Source organism: Macrobrachium nipponense, chromosome 10, assembly GCF_015104395.2.
Source record: "Macrobrachium nipponense isolate FS-2020 chromosome 10, ASM1510439v2, whole genome shotgun sequence".
Lineage (NCBI taxonomy): Eukaryota > Metazoa > Arthropoda > Malacostraca > Decapoda > Palaemonidae > Macrobrachium > Macrobrachium nipponense.
Genome location: NC_087204.1, coordinates 92,090,525 through 92,108,145, shown reverse-complemented (window position 1 = coordinate 92,108,145; position 17,621 = coordinate 92,090,525). Strand labels below are relative to the sequence as shown.

General features: G+C 42.7%; 2 protein-coding genes across 6 annotated transcripts in view; one reads left to right on the top strand and one right to left on the bottom strand.

The window, feature by feature from the left end:
- LOC135223760 (uncharacterized phosphotransferase YvkC-like) overlaps positions 1-17,621 on the top strand; it is a 419,683-nt gene that overhangs the window by 333,740 nt on the left and 68,322 nt on the right. The window lies entirely within an intron of this gene.
- LOC135223758 (ADP-ribosylation factor-like protein 2-binding protein) overlaps positions 1-17,621 on the bottom strand; it is a 33,078-nt gene that overhangs the window by 11,350 nt on the left and 4,107 nt on the right. For all 5 annotated transcript variants that reach the window (XM_064262518.1, XM_064262519.1, XM_064262520.1 and 2 more), the window contains exons 2-3: positions 16,205-16,345; positions 14,498-14,604 (exon numbers count right to left, since the gene is read on the bottom strand). In XM_064262518.1, coding sequence (XP_064118588.1) covers positions 14,498-14,604; positions 16,205-16,313 — 216 coding nt within the window. In that variant the 5' untranslated portion in view covers positions 16,314-16,345. The remainder of the gene's footprint in view (positions 1-14,497; positions 14,605-16,204; positions 16,346-17,621) is intronic.

Sequence of the window (17,621 nt, the reverse complement as noted above, 5' to 3'; positions counted from 1 at the left end):
AGCTTCTTCCTAGATGGTCCTTTTTTACACCCTACCCATCTTCATTATTAATCCTGAATAGAAATCCTGAAGAAAAGAAGGTTGGTAATCACTTACATGACCTGACCATGGAGAAGTTTTTCATCTGGGTCATTATGATTCCTTCATCATAGAATAGCTTCTATGCTATTTAGGATTCTGCACTTAAATATCTGCAATGGAAGGAGCTCCAGGCTTTGGTCACCCCCAAAATGCAATGGAAAAACATAAAGACAAAAGTCCACTTACACAATGGATGTGGAGCATTGAATTCTGGTAAAGATACCCTCAGAGTGAGATAATAGATGAATAAACATTAGGAAGAGTGAGACACCAGTTGTAACCTCATACCCAGAAGCAAGAACTTGACCTTTTCCACTAAGATGGGCTTCAACAGTGTAAGAATGACAACATGAGAAAACCCTCAGCAGCAAGCCTGGCAATATTCACTGTCTATCCTACAGATTGCAGAGAGCACTAACTGATCAAAGAGACAGGGCAGAATAAAGGGAACTAATGGCCAGAGCCATAATCGTGAGCAAAGGACATCTCCTAAGGATGCCAGAGCAAAAGTTCAAGATTTATCATCCATAGCCAAGACCTACCATTCTCAATCAAGGGCTGAATTTGATGATATATAATTAAATAGACAAGGGATAGGAGAAGGAAAGGATGCTGCCTGTTGAAGACAAGCTTGGAGAACTCTCACATTACAGATGTTGCACATCCTGATCTGTGGAAGGCAGTAGTACATGAAGAGCAAAAATGGGAACTATTTTAGATGTCAAGTGAGCGTGGCTATCATCTCAGAGGGAACATGAGGCCAAATGAGAACCAGTACCTGGAGTGGGAAAACGTTTGAAGGGAACGGATGGGTCCAAGAAAAGTGACACATCCACTCCATTAACAACTGGGCAGGATTTATGATTTCAAATAACAGTGGGGGGTTTTGCCCCCTAAACCACTATCTTATCCCAAGAAAAGTGACACATCCACCACACATTTAACAGAAATTTGTTAGGCGGCTCAGAACCACAGAACCACCTGAAAAGCCACTGAAATTATATAAACAGAATACAAGTAAAAAATTGGATAGATATCAGTACCTAAAAGCAGCCATGCTGAAAAATTAACTGCAGATATGCAGTACAAGAATTTTTAACAGCTTAAACAGTGTTAAATCATTCATAACTCAAAGAAGGCCTCTAGGGATAAGACAGTTGTTTTGGGGACAAGAACCCCATTGTTATTTGAAATCACAAACTCTGCCAAGTTGTTAATGGAGAGTTGCCCAAAAATATTGCTGTGTGTTGACAGCAACCACAGCAAAATCCCAAAAGCTTCACAACTGAAGCTAAACTAGATAGCTGCACAAGTGAAGAAACAGTGAATAAAGATGAAAATTAAAATAACGGAAACCAGACTCCTGCAAGAAAACTCTTGACCTAAAGAAACTTGTGACATCCACAAAGAGTTTCAAAAGGGCCACAGACAAATCCCATTGGAGCCAGAAACCATGTGAGGCCATCTGATCCACAATAGGGCTTGACAACTTGAAAGCAGCAGCTTAAACAGGCTGAATGGCAGAACTGTAGGTGTCCTGGCCAGATCAAGCCTATAGCGTGACATGACAGTTGAGGCTCGTTAAACAAGGTTGCACAATGAAAGGTCAGTGTTCAGTATTTCATAACAGATCTAACAAGGGCCTGTTTTTCAATTTATAGAGGGAACACAAACTCCTCAGTGTCAACATCTGCAAACATAATTAGTAATGAGTGCATTAAGTGTTCATCCTTCTTAAAGGCTACTTTTGATTATAAGAACTCCAAAGGGGATTAAGTTACACAAGATCCACCCTGTAAGGAGACAAAGACTTAACAATTGCCAATGCCACTTTTTGTGAAAACTTGTCTCTACCCATAGCACTTACAAAATGATCAGAATTAAAAAACACTACTTGAAATATAGTGACTTTACAAAATTAGTAACTGAATATAAATGGCATTTTCATTATAAAATGAAATTTTATTGCATACTTTCGAACAATTATGCAGCTGTAGGTTCCCTACGAATGGCAGACAATAGATTCAAAACTTCCGCGGTGGCGCCGCCATTGCTGATGTAGTTGACGTCAACTCCCTACACTTGAGGGAGCTACAGGTACAACTGTCCAGGTAACATCAATTCGTTCTGCCCAGCCATCCACCTGTGGGGAGGAGGGAGGGCTTTGATTAATAATTGTTTGGTAAGTATGCAATAAAATTTCATTTTATAATGAAAATTCCATTTTTATTGCAGTGTCTTACCGAACAATTATACAGCTGATTACCCATTGCAAGGATGGGGGGCTGTGGATGTAAGTTTTACTTCAACAATAACATACGATTCTTGACAATAAAGTATACCCAAAAGCACTGTTAGTGCCTGTTGTACCTTACCTTGTACTACCAGCTACTGCAGGAGAATACTGCCTCTGATCAGTGCTCATCTTACATAGTAAAAGGCTTGGAATATGACCAATGGGTGCCTCTACATGGAGTGGAAGATCCTCGTAGTCATGGTGTTCACCACTGACTCAACGAAGATACAACAAAATATTGCCCTTGCCCTGGGTTAAGACCAGAAATAACCAACATGAAAAAACTGTCACCTACACCGAAATAAAAACCTTTACCCACCAAAACTAACACTAAAATGACTGGTGAGTACTCCAGGTACATTGTACCCCCAGACTTCCCTTTAACTCGTCAACCTTGGTACAAGGCGAAACATAGGCTAACAGAGGGAGCAACCCCCTATGTCGTTTCTCCCAACACCATGCCAGCTACCGAAAGTGGACCAAGAGACTTACAATCTTCAAACACTGTCTCGAATTCTTTCAAATAATGCGTAGCAAACTCAGATTTAGACCTCCAAAAGGTACTTTGCAGGATAGCGGATAGCGACAAGTTGTGTCGAAAAGCGAGAGAAGTCGCTACCGCTCGAACTTCGTGCACTCTCACTCTCAGTAAAGGAAACACTGCATCGTTAGCTTGAGAATGTGCTTCTACAATTAACTCTCTCAAAAAAAAGGAAATAGCGTTTTTTGAGAGGGGACGAGAGGGATTTTTAACAGAGGACCACAAACGATTCGACTGATCTCTTAATCTCCTCTGTTCTGCGGAGGTAATATCTTAATGCCTGCACAGGACATAAGAGTCGTTCTTCTTCTTCCTGGCCTATCAAGTCTGTCGGGTTTTTGAGAACAAAGTTACGTGGCCACAGATTAGAGGGGTTTTCGTTTATCGCGAGAAAATTGAGTTCCATGAAGCAAACTGCGTCGCCGTGAGAAAATCCCACTTTCTTGTCCATCACGTGTAGCTCGCTAACTCGTCTAGCTGATGCCAATGCAACAAAAAATAACGTCTTCTTGGTGAGATTCCTCATAGACGAAGAAAGTAACGGTTCAAAGGGAGGACCTGAAAGCCGTTTAAGAACTATATCGAGATTCCATGCTATCGAGCCCTTTGACGATTTGGAAGTCTCGAACGATTTAATTAGATCGGAAAGATCACGAATCGTGGATAGGTCTAGTCCTCTGTGTTTAAAGACTGAAGCCAGCATCGCTCTGTATCCCTTAATAGTCGAAGGCGCTAAACGCTTAACGTCCCTAAAGAAAAGAAGGAAATCAGCTATTTTGTTCACAGATGTTTCAGAAGAAGAGACTTTAGTCTGTCTACACCATTTTCGAAACACTCCCCATTTAGACTGGTATAGTCTGTTAGAAGAATCTCTTCTGCAGTTCGCGATAGCTTCTGCAGCTCGTCTCGAAAAACCTTTCGCTCTGACGAGACTCCTGATAGTCTGTATCCTGTCAGTGCCAGAGCAGATAATCCTTGGTGGAATCTTTCGAAGTGCGGTTGTCTGAGTAGACATTTCTTTAACGGAAGAAGTCTGGGGAAGTCTACGAGCAAGTCGAGGAGATCTCGGAACCATTCTTTCCTTGGCCAGAATGGAGCGACTAGTGTCAGAGAAACATTTTTGTGGAATGACACTTTGTTCAGCACCTGTCTTATTAGGCCGAACGGGGGAAAAGCGTATGCTTCCAGGCCTGACCAGTCTAGTAACATTGCATTGACTGACCATGCAAGAGGGTCCAGGACTGGAGAGCAAAACAGCAGAAGGCGGTTGTTCCTCCAGGTTGCAAAGAGGTCTATCATCGGCTTTCCCCAAAGTTTCCATAGGTCTAGGCAGACCTTCACATCGAGAGTCCCTTCTAACAGCAGTACTTGATGACAGCGAATTAGTCCGTCCGCCAGCACGTTCATTTTCCTTGAACAAATCGAGGGAGGGATCAGCGTAACTTGAAATTTTTCTGCCCACAGAAGCAGATCTTTTGCAAGGTTGTAGAGGGTGAAGAAGCGCGTTCCCCCTTGTTTCGTGATGTAGGAAAGTGCTGTGGAGTTGTCTCCGTGAACTGCTACCACCTGTCCCGTCACAAGAAGAGAGAATGCCTGAAGTCCCAGGAACACTGCTAATAGCTCCCTCACGTTGATATGACGAGAGCGCTGCGTTTCCGACCATTCCCCTGATGTTTCGTTTTTTCCCAACAGGGCTCCCCAACCTGCGTCGGAGGCATCTGAAAAGGGTTGGGTGGAGCGGGCGAAGTGAAAGACCCTCTACCAGTCTTGGTTTTGAAAGCCACCACGCTAAGTCCTCCTTGATTTCGTCTGAAATCGAGAATACTGTCGAGTCCGGTTGAATCTTTCTGCACCATGAAACCTTCAGGAAGAATTGCAGGGGCCTCATGTGCAGCCTTCCGAGTTTGACAAACTGTTCCACCGAAGCTAGTGTTCCTAACAGACTGGTCCAATGGTTGGCGGAACAGGACTTGCGGTCCAGGAAGTCCTGTACTACCTCCAGACACGACTGGACTCTCTTTGGTGAAAGAAAAGCCCGAAAAACTCGAGAGTTCAGAATCATCCCCCCAAATAGAGAATGTTCTGAGTCGGAATTAGCCGAGATTCCTCCTCGTTTAAAAGAAGACCTAACGAGTGAGTTAATGAACGAGTCCTCTTGAGATCCTTCATGCACTGACTTTCCGAAGAGGAGCGGAGAAGCCAGTCGTCTCGGTAGAGTGACACTCTGATGCCCAGGAGGTGTAACCACTTTCCCAGAGGAGTCAACGCTCGCGTAAATACTTGCGGTGCTGTCGAGAGGCTGAAGCAAAGAGCTCGAAATTGGTAGGTCTTGCCCATGAACACAAACCGAAGGCATTTCCTGGAGTCTTGGTGAATTAGAATGTGGAAGTATGCGTCCTGCATATCCAAGGATACCATCCAGTCCCCTTGATGAAGGGATTCCAACACTGAACAAGTCGTTTCCATATTGAATTTGGTCTTCTGAACGAACAAATTCAGTGCGCTTACATCCAGTACGGGCCTCCAGCCCCCCGATGACTTGGGGACTACGAACAGATGGTTGTAAAACCCCGGGGATGGTCTGTCACTTATCTCCTCTATGACAGCCTTCTGCACGAGAGTCTCTATTTCTCGGGTGAAGGCTTCGGGAAACAGATGATCCTTGTTGAAAGGAGAAAACAAAGGGACGGACTTCTGAGGCGAAGCGACTCCTCTCGAAACAAAAGAACACCAGAGCTGTCTTTTCTTGAGAGTCCCGAATGCAAAGAGAGAGGCCAGCTCATTGCAACCATCCCGAACTGATTTGTCGGCATATGACAAAACCCCAAGCCAGTCCGATGCCAGGTCCTCCTGAAGAGTAGGGCAATCCTCTATTTTCGTAGCGAGGGCTCCGATCGTCCAGTCCAAGAAACTCCTAATTTCTAAAATCTTGAAAATATTCTTTACCAAATGGTCCAACTCGGGCGATGTAAAGAATATTTTAGCTGCTGCAAACGCGGACCTCCTATTTGCATCCACCAAGCCAGAGAAGTCCCCCCTGGGAGGAGGCAGACACTCCCATACAGGGAGCTTCTCCGGTTACGTAGAACCTATACCTCTTCTTAACAAGCTTCGATGGAGGATAGGCGAAAGTTGCTTTCCCGAGCTCTCTCTAGACCTTCAACCAATCTTCTATATCACGAAGCGAATGTTTAGCAGCCTTGGAAAGTACGAGCTTCGGAAGAAGAGGATCAAAATTCTTCCTTCTCATCAGGAAGATGGAAGCAGGCGACCTGGGAGCTGCTACGAAGTAATCCGGGTACATGTTGAGAAGGTAGTGTAAAAGTTTCGAATAGCACGAGAGAGGGATAGAGTCCGCTTCTAAGTCCTCCTCGTCATCTGAAGAGATAGGCGACAGAGATGATTTTTGATTCGACTCACTTGTTCCTCGTACATTGTTTGTTTTCTTTCATCCAGTTCATCAGCTCTTGCAACTGTCGACGTAAAGGAACTAGATTCTCGTCTTCTTGAGTTGAAGATGAAGCAACTGGGGTCGTGGACTTCAACACGATCACCACCGGAGGTCTCGTGCCGGTCAAATTATCTGTCGCATGCGAAGTCGAAGGTAAAGTTTCGACAGCTTGATGAGTCGAAGATCTCGACGAACTCAGAATTGATCGCTCCACAACCGAGTCGAAGGACGGGCGAGAGATATCTACTTCTCTGTTCCTCTTCACAGGGGACGGAGAGAACACCTCTTCAGTCGAACGTCTCTTCAACGGATGAGAGACTGAAGAATCATGCCACTTACGACGTCTAACTGGCGACAAATCACTCGACTCTATTAGTTACCGAACGACACACCTTTCCAATGGTGTTTAGTCGAATCTTGCTGTCGCACCACAGGATCGACGGAGGAAGCGACTGTCTGTGGGCAAATCCCGACAGTCTCCCTTGGACCTCCGGTATGTCTTCTCCCCGAGGCGGGGGAGCAGGACAGGGACCTTCATCTAGGAGAACTATCGGGACAAACAGCCACCCCCTCAGATTGCACTGCACTGACACTTTTCACTTCACTAGAAGTCTTTTCTATGAAAGACTTTACAGATAAACCTAACTGCATAACCGTATTAGCTTATACATCAAATTTCTTTTCAAATTTAGACTCGAGGCTGGCAATGGTGTCAGGAGAAACTCCACGGGAAGTTGGCAAAGGAGTTACAGGAGCAGGAGTAGGAGGACTCAAGATCGGAGAAGGAATAGGAGCAGGTGCTTCAATAAGAGAAGCTAAACTAGTCTTACTTTCAGCTCTGAGAGCCGCCTTCCTCTTCCTATCCTTAATTATCTTCCCCGAGTGAGAAAATGATATTGTTATGATACAATAAAGTTTTATGCATACTTACCTGGCAGGTATATATATAGCTTATCCTCTTGTCGCACTGGCAGAATTTCAAAACTCGCGGCAACCGCTAGTACACTGGTAGTTCAGGTGATCGCCACCCCGTTCCCGTGGCGCTGGTGTTCGGAACCATTCCCATTTTCGCCAGATTTTCTCTGAACCCTGTCTCCTGAGGGGAGGAGGGTGGGAATTTAATTATATATACCTGCCAGGTAAGTATGCATAAAACTTTATTGTATCATAACAATATCATTTTTATGCATGACACTTACCTGGCAGGTATATATATAGCTGATTGACACATTTGGAGGTGGGTCAAAGACAGCAACATTGTCATAATTTAAAAATTAAATAATTTTTAAAATTACTATTAGGTTCCTTACCTGCTAAGGTAGCTGACTTCGTAGGTCCTGCCTCTTAGCCTGCTAAACCTTAGTAGCTCTCAACTAGGATGTGACCTGTTTGTTGAGAAAGCTAATAACAAGGGTCTGACAACTGGACATGACCAATTCGCTGACAGGAAACCCTGGCCCTCATTTACCACGGGCATTCATGCTAGGAAAGTTAGTCACCTGAACCACACACAATCTCTATATAAAACAACTACTTCATAAACTGAGCAGGCAGTAGCCTTCTCAGACAACCATAAAACACTATAACCTAATAAAATAATAGCCTAGCATGTTAGTAGGTTATGGGGTGGGAACTCCTTTGCCCAGTACTGTACCTGAGGATACATACGGGCCCAGCGTTTGACAATTATCAAAAGTTGTCTTAACGTCTCTGAGGTAATGCGAGGCAAAAACTGAATTTGTCCTCCAAAACGTAGAGTCTATAATCTCCTTGAGGGCTAAGTTTTTTCTGAACGCCAAAGACGTGGCTACGGCTCTCACTTCGTGAGCTTTAACTTTAAGCAAACCGAAGCTTTCTTCTTGGCAAAACAAATGTGCTTCTTTAATGACTTCTCTTGCGAAAAAAGCCATAGCATTTTTAGACATGGGTATGGTAGGGTCTTTCACAGAACACCAGAGAGAACCTGAGGTCCCTCTAATGCTTTTTGTCCTTTCAACATAGTAACGTAAGGCTCTTGCTGGGCAAAGAACCCTTTCCTGTTCTTGACCTACTAGATCGGCCAGTCCTGTAATCTCAAATGACCTTGGCCACGGATGTGAAGGATTCTCATTCTTGGCTAAGAATTCTTCCTGGAACGAACAAACTGCTTTGTTGTGCTTCCATCCTACTTGTTTGTTAATAGCTTGCAGCTCACTAATCCTTTTAGCTGTAGCTAAGGCTACCAAGAATATAGTCTTCTTCGATACCTCTCACAAAGAAGCACTGTCCATAGGTTCAAACCTATCCGTTCCTAAGAACTTGAGTACGACATCAAGATTCCAAGAAGGCGCTCTGCAATGTCGTTCCTTCTTCGTATTAAAAGATCTGAGAAGATCTCTAGGATCTGCGTCATTGGACAGATCTAATCCTCTGTGCCTAAACACTGAAGATAACATACATTTGTAACCCTTAATGGTTTGATTTGCCAAACCCACTTCCTTCTTCAGATACAGAAGGAAATCTGCAATTTGGGTCACAGAGGTACTGGATGAAGAAATCTTCCGATTCTTGCACCATTTACGAAAGTTCTCCCACTTTGACTGGTACACTTTGATAGTTGAAGCTCTTCGTGCTCTAGCAACTGCCTTCGCTGCTTCTCTAGAAAAACCCCTCGCTCTGACAAGTCTTTCAATAGTCTGAACGCAGTCAGACCCAGAGCGAGGGTGTTCTTGTGGAACCTGTCAAAGTGGGGTTGTTTGAGATCTACTCTTGTGGGTAGTCTTCTCGGAGAATCCACTGTCCATTCCAGTACCTCTGTGAACCAAGTTTGGGCCGGCCAGTATGGAGCTATGAGTGTAAGCCTTGTTCCTTGACTTTCCCTGAATTTCTTCATTACCCTTCCTAAAATCTTGAACGGTGGAAAGGCGTACGCGTCTAGCCCCGTCCAGTCTAGTAGGAAGGCATCTACTGCGACTGCAAGAGGGTCCGGGACTGGAGAACAGTAGTTCGGTAACCTCTTCGTCGCTGCGGTAGCGAAAAGATCCACCACTGGGCTGCCCCAAAGATTCCACAGCCTCTGGCATACTTCCTGATGCAAGATCCATTCCGTCGAAAGAACTTGTCCCTCCCTGCTCAACAGGTCCGCTCTGACATTCTTCTCCCCTTGAATGAACCTGGTGAGCAGGGTGACATTCTCACTCTCTGCCCACAGAAGAATCTCCTTCGCCAAATTGCAAAGAGTAAACGAGTGGGTCCCTCCTTGTTTGCGTAAGTATGCCAGAGCTGTGGTATTGTCCGCGTTGATCTGCACCACTTTGCCGCCGATCCACGCTCTGAACGCTTTCAGAGCCAAGAAGATCGCCATCAGTTCCTTCCTGTTTATGTGCCAAGCTTTTTGCTCCCTGTTCCAAATGCCTGACTTCTCTCGAGGGCCCAGCGTGTGTCTGACGCGTCTGAAAATAATATCAGGTCTGGGTTCTTCTGCTGGAGCGACGTACCCTCTGCTAACCTTCCCGGGGCTAGCCACCACTTCAATTCCTCCTTTATCTTTAAAGGAATTGGAAACAGGAAGGAATCTGGTTGCGATCTTCTTGGCCAGACTTCGTTCAGGAAGAACTGTAAGGGCCTCATGTGAAGTCTTCCTAAAGAAACAAACCGCTCTAGCGAAGAGAGTGTCCCCAGTAAGCTCATCCACTCTCTCGCCGAGCATTGGTCTTTCTCTAGGAATTCTTGCACCTTCCGAAGGCACAAGGTCTGCCTTTCGGGGGACGGAAAAGCCCGAAAAGTCACAGGATATCAGAATCCCCAAATAAACTAGCTCCTGTGTGGGGATCAGATGTGACTTTTTCAGGTTCACCATCAGACCCAACTGCTTTGTTAATTCCAATGTAATCTCCGTGTCCTCCAGACATTGTTGCCTTGATTGGGCTCTTATGAGCCAGTCGTCCAAGTAGAGGGAGAGACTGACGCCTAACAGATGAAGCCACTTCGCCATCATCCTTGTAAACACCTGAGGGGCCGTGCAAAGCCCGAAGCAAAGGGCTCTGAATTGATATATCTTGTCCTGGATCACGAATCTTAAATATTTTCTGGACCTTGGATGAATCGGAATATGAAAATACGCATCCTGAAGGTCCAGCGTCACCATCCAGTCCCCCGGACGTACCGCTGCCAGTACTGAATCGTTCGTCTCCATCGTAAACTTGGTCTTTTCTATAAACAAGTTTAGATGACTTACGTCCAGTACTAGCCTCCAACCTCCTGAAGACTTCGGAACCAGAAAAAGTCGGTTGTAAAATCCTGGGGACTCGTAATCCAAAACAGGTTCTATTGCTCCTTTCTCTAACATGCTGACAACTAAATGCCAAAGAGCCTCTCTCTTCTCTAAATCGATGTAATGAGCCCCTAAGGCTCTCGGGGTTGTAGCGAGAGGTGGCTTCTTTAGGAAGGGTATCTTGTAACCTTCCTTCGCTACACTTACGGACCAAGGATCCGCTCCCCTGCTTTGCCAGACTTCCCAGAAGTCTAAAAGTCTGGCCCCAACACACGTCTGGAGGACTTCGAACTCATTGCTTGGTTGAGGTTTTCGAACCTCTCTTAGTAGGAACTCTTTTACCTCTAAAGGCTGGTCGGGAAAAGGTCTTACCCCGAAAGGGCTGCTGTGTTGTCCTTGATTCCTTCGGTGTCTTTTTTACCACCTTTGTCAGCAAATACTTCCTCACTGAAGAAGTCAGCAGGTCCTGGGTAGCCTTCTGAGTAAGGGAAAGCGCGATATCCTTAATAATTTCCGATGGGAAAAGTTGTCCTGAAAGTGGGGAGAACATCAACTCCGACTTTTATGCGTTCGAGACTCCCTTAGCAGCGAACGAGCACAACAGAGACCTTTTCTTCAGCACACCCGCCGTAAAAAGTGAAGAAAGTTCATTAGCTCCATCCCTCAAGGCTTTGTCCATACAGGACATAATGCTTCTGGGTAAATCCAAATCCGAAGGTTCTTCCATCTCTAGGGTACGAGCCAAAGCCCCCAACGACCAATCAAGGAAGTTAAAAACTTCAAAAGTCCAATAAATGCCCTTCAGCAAATGATCGAACTCTGATGAGGTCCACCACACCTTGGCTGCGTGTAGGGCATGCCTACGGGAGCTGTCCACGATATTAGAAAAGTCCCCCTGGGAGGAGGCAGGAACTCCCAGGCCAAGACTTTCCCCCGTAGCGTACCACACACCAGACTTCGAAGCCAACTTGGCCAAAGGGAAAGCGAATGAAGTCTTCCCCGCTTCTCTCTTCTCCTTCAGCCATTCATTGATTCGTTGAAGGGCTTTCTTACCTGTGATCGACAGCATCATTTTCAAGAAAGAAGATTTCTTGGGTGCTTTAGTCTTTGAGAATTGAGACAGAGGAGATAACGGAGCAGACGGTTGAAAATCTCCTTCAAACAACGAAAGGAGGCGCTCAGTTAGCTTCTTGTAATCCGAGGAAGGCGTTTCCACATTCTTGTCCTCTTCCGAAAAAACTAAGTCTTCCTCCTGAGAAGAAATATCCTGGAATTCCAGATCTTGATGAAAATCCAATGAGGGATCCTTTTCCAAAGCTTGCCTGGACAGCGAATGAGAAACTGCCTCCTTACAAAACCCTTCCTTTTCTTGTCGGGAAGAAGACAGTTCAGCGTGCTGCCGCCTGCGTCCTGCGTCCACTGCAACAGCTGCGTCCACCATGCGTCCATCACTCTTCCTCTTGCGTCCTGCGTTCTGCGGTGTCGGAGAAACGTCCCTCCTATAGGACAACACTGCGTCCTGGATTGCGAGATAATGCCGCCTGAGAAAGGGGAGGCAACGGCTTGTCCTGCGTCCTCTTGGAGGACTAACTGGAAGAGAAGCGTCCTTACGTCTAGCCGAAGGTTGTTCGGGCCTTTCCCAGGATTTAACAAGGACTGCTAATCTCTTCTGCATATCTCGCAAAACTTCCTTAGTCTCCGCTTCCTGACGAGACTCATGAAGAGGAGGAGAACGAGGACGCATTGGGCTGAAACGAAGAGGCGAGCGATCCTGACGTCTACGAAGCGGAGGTTCTCTATTAGGAGAATAACCGCCCATCGCACGGTTAGCCACATCTAAAGGATGAGAAACCCTCTTCCTTTTGATAGGGATTGCGTCCTCATCTTCCGACGAAAAAATCTCAGGGCTACTCCAACCCTCTTGCTCGTAAACCCTTTCATCCTGGGACGAGGTCGGCATGTACGATCTCTTGAGAGGACGCGATTCTTCCAAAAAGCGTCTATTCCTTCCTGAAGCAGAACTATCAGAAGAATAAAAGCACTTCCCAGTAACGCCTTTTCTCTGGCGTACTGCTGCAGCCTGGGACGCAACAACAGGACTGCCTGAAGGGACGACTGATCGTGAGCTAACCCCTCTCGTCTCCCTTCGACTGTCGACATGCCTTCTCCCTTGGGTCTGGGAGCTTGACAGAGGTCTAGGTCTAGGAGCACGAGAGGGACGATCAGGCGCCCCCTCCACAACACTGTCACCAACATTAAACACTTCCGCTTTATCCGTTAATCGCTTGATCTGATCCCCCATGGAAGCAAGGGCAGCGAACACTTTCACAATCTGTGGATCAGTAGTGTCCTCAGATACAGCAACGGGCCCAGGAGAAACCTGAGGGGAAGGTGCTACTAAATCTACATGTGAATGAGCTGGAGAAGACACAGACATAGATTCATTCAAAGGTTTACCCGAAGATCCAGATCTCTCACTTCTAGACACTGATCTTCTCACCCGATCTTTTTCCAGTCTTTCCACATACTTAACAAGAGCCTTCCACTCTTTCTCATTAAGACTCTCACATTCATTGCACCTATTCTCCCACGTACATACAAACTCTCGACACTTCTTACATACAGTATGGAGATCTACCGATAATTTCGGCAGTCTCACTTTACACCCTTCTTTCACACAAACTCTAAACATACTACCTGAATCAGACATACTAACGAAATATCAATTGCGATTGCCAAGCTAACTTTCCAAATACGATACCAATATCCAAACATCGAAAAGTCAGTCAACGAGCAGGAGATTCTATCAGAGAACCTTCAACGATGTTGCCGGTTTGGCTGGCAGAGAAAATCTGACGAAAATGGGAATGGTTCCGAGCACCAGCGCCACGGGAACGGGGTGGCGATCACCTGAACTACCAGTATACTAGCGGTTGCCGCGAGTTTTGAAATTCTGCCAGTGCGACAAGAGGATAAGCTATATATATACCTGCCAGGTAAGTGTTATGCATAAAACAAAAAAACTTTCCACTGTTGTTCATTCCAATCCTTGCATTCATCACAAGTAGATTCTCTAGAGCACTCACAACACCTACACTTAATGCACTTAGTGTGCTAATCATAAATTAATTTAACTAACCTAGTTTTGCACCCTCCGGCACATAACCTAACTACTGAAGGACTAGAGTCCGACATGATGGTAAGACCACAAAATTGCAGAAAAGAAATTCAGCTTCAATCCTACAAACACGAAGTTGAATACTTCACCGATATTGGAGAGATAATACTTCCCAACAAATAAAGAAAAAAGTCTGCACCGACTACCGATGTTCACCAGAAGCCGGCAGAGAACAAATTGATGTTACCTGGACAGTTGCACCTGTAGCTCCCTCGAGTGGAGGGAGATGACGTCACCTACATCAGCGATGGCGGCGCCACCGCGGAAGTTTTGAATCTATTGTCTGCCATTCGTAGGGAACCTACAGCTGTATAATTGTTCGGTAAGACACTGCAATAAAATGAGCATGTTTATAGCAGTCATTAACTATAAATGTAAATCAGGAATCTTGCCAATGATAATTGTACATAATGTAACTCGCTTCATGTAAATTCTAAAAAAAAATTCACACAATTAAGATGCAAATGCTTTACTGCAAAAACCTTTGTAACTACTGTGAAACACATGGAACTACAAAAAGCTAAGCTGCAGCTGAGGCCAGTTAGCACAGCATAAAAATAATATATGTATACATCGGTTTTTACTTTGTTTGTGCATCTACTTACAAGCTTCAGCTTGTTTTATCTTTGTAGTTTATTTCTATATTGATGTTGCTCATTATATTTAAAATTAAGAAAAAACATTCAGTAATTACGTACATATTGTTTGTATATATCCATGTACTCCAACTTATTCTCTTCGTCATCACAAAACACATGGCAATGCTTTTTCATAAAACTCTCTCGAAGACTGACAAATTCTTCACCTGGAGAACAAATGCAGATATTCACTATAAACATCAAGGATAAACAAAAGTATCTAATCACTAGCAAAGGTATGTCGCATATCTACTGTGATAAAATTTTACACAAATTTTAAGATATGAAATAAAAAAACTACCTTGGTTACAGAAACCAAATAGTAAAGTAAATTTATTTATTTTCTGATTCATTATGAAAAACTAAGTGTATCTGTAAAGTTACTGTACACTTTATCTCAGCAGCTTGTTGATTAGTATATTTCATAAGGAAAATTTTACAAGATAAGAACAAACCCATTGATATATTTATATAATTCTTGTTTAGCTTCTACTTCTAATTCCAAAACTTTCCCAGTTTTTATTCATATTCGCAGAATTAATAAATCTATCACATTTTTTATTTTCCTACTCATCAGCCAGAAATCCATAGATAAAAATTTGCTCCTCTTATAGTACCACTTTTGACCAGCCATTTTACAAAGTAATTCACACAAAGCACTAAGATAAGATAAACATCCCTTAATATTTCCAAAAGCCACCTCCTTACATTTTTGCATGACAGACACTTGTAGTACCTACTTTGTATACAAAGGTTTTTGTCAGTGTACAAATACTGTACATTTTTATACTTATGCTTAACTGTGACAAGCTTGCATAAGATTGACTATATCAGCCTATCAGTGATGAGCAATCGTTGCACCAGTGTATTAAAATAATTTCCTAACATGAACATTACATTTTGGAGACCATAAACCTTTACCAAGACAGCAATCCATTCCATAATATATGTCTTCTGCATAGCAGTTAACTCTCTCTCTCTCCCAATATCTAAAATTTTCAGTAAAATGAAAAAAACCTACACCTAACTTTTTGTTATACACCTACTAACAAACAAACAAACAAATATACCAAAAAATAACTTTAATTACCATCGTTCAATATGAAGTATCTCTTGTATACTGTAGTTTGAAATTTATGAACTTGAGTGGATTAAACATGCAAAATATGACGTCTCTATCTCTTGTAGTTCAAAATTAAAGTGCACACTGAATTCAAATTTGACCTTGAACATCCAATTATAAACTTGACTTCGACCTCATGTGCATATTGGTATCATTATGAATACTATACAGAAAGTCTCTGCCATGCAAAATTCAAATGTTATGGCCAAGGTTGATATTCTGTTTAAACTTTGACTCCCCATGAGTTTTAAAAGTTACACTTATTTCTCCAAAAATGAATTACTTATTGCCATCCACACAGCCCATAATTATGTGGTAAAATTTTTGTAAACAATATCAGCAATGTTTAAAGACAGAACTAAATATTCAGAGATAGAACATACATAGTGTTCAGTCTGAAGCAACATAAAAAGTCATGCAAGAACCTAACAGACACCTACACTGATAAAAGAAAATTAATCCAGGAGGTTATTACCATATGCAATACACCAGCAGCCACCCAACCACTTAATTTTTAAACTTGTGCTATAATTTAACGTAGATACTGGTCTGGTATGTTTTAGTGTACAAACACAATACGTATTCTATTTTATATAGCCATGAAAAATTATGGAATGGGTTAATAAACAATTAATTATACTTACTTAAAATAATACTTTCAATATGACCAACTAAACAATCAAACTGTCGAGTGGCTTCAGAATCATCAAACACCAAAACTTCCTCTTTCTCATCTCCACTAGCCATTGCCATGATGCAGTGAGCAATCAATAATGAAATCTTCCCTGTGAAAAATATAGGACATGTAGTAAAATTAAAGTTCTAAACTTAGTCACAAAGGACTCCCAAGCTGATGTACCCCAAGTTAGAAATTTGTTTATCTTTTACCTGGGAACCTTTACCCAAAATGCACTCTTTAGGACCACCCTTGGTTATTTTAGTTTGTTCAATAACCTTGGAGATTATTCTTTGCAGACCTTTGCTAACAGAGCTTTAACAATGTCTACTAACACTCAAATAGCAATTTATATAAGTTTCAGTGTGATCATTAGAACTGTGGGCTATTTGTACACTATGAAATATACAATTTAAAAAATACTGTCATTATAATCCACTGATCCAATAAACTTAATTATAAATATCTTAATTTTATGTAAATATTTTTCATCATGTATGCAAGGTGGCAGCAGCTTCTTTTTAAATGTTATTCAGCTACAAATACTACTGTACTTACAGCTTGCATTGGCACTACAGTATGTGTGCATTCTTTCCTTTATCCTACTGTACTGTATAGTATAGTCATTCCTTAATTATTTTCTCTGTGAAAAAATAGCAAAAACCGTAAAAAATAATCTCTGCAATTCTCTCATCTTCTCTGGTATGATGAATTTGTTTAGGGACTGAACAAATTCCAGTCAAAATTCAAACAAGAAATTTCTTACAGATATAAATTATAATGTTATATGAGGTGTGCAGGAGAATAGATATAAGAAGTTCAAGAGGTCCACAAATACCACTTCTTATTAGGCCAAGATTTATTATCAAGTAATACTGTTTTGCACATCATCTTTGTGCATCTTCAGTCTGTTAACAGAAAACAATAAATACAATAAAATTAAAAACAAAGGATTCGTAAAAACAGATTTACATATAGGGTAAACATAATACAAGTGAAAGACTAAAAGTAAAACAGAGAACAAGGACCGCTGAGGTACCAGCCATCTGGAGTGGGAGGAGAGGAAGGAATGATTACCAGCAAAGCCTTGGTCCAAGACATTTTACTTGATAAAAAATCCTGGTCTAACATAAGAAGTATTTGTGGACCTCCTGAACTTCTTACAATATTATACTACCTTAATCATGAAACTGTATTATTATAGAAACTACTTGTGAAAGGGTATATATTATAACTCACTTCAGTGAATACATTACCACAAAAAAAAAAAATAAATAAATAAATAAAACAAAATTTTCATATGCATACACTGTCTACGGGCAACACAAACAACTTGGAAGTTATCAACATACAGAATTGAATTTTGACTCAAATTGGTTTCTCCT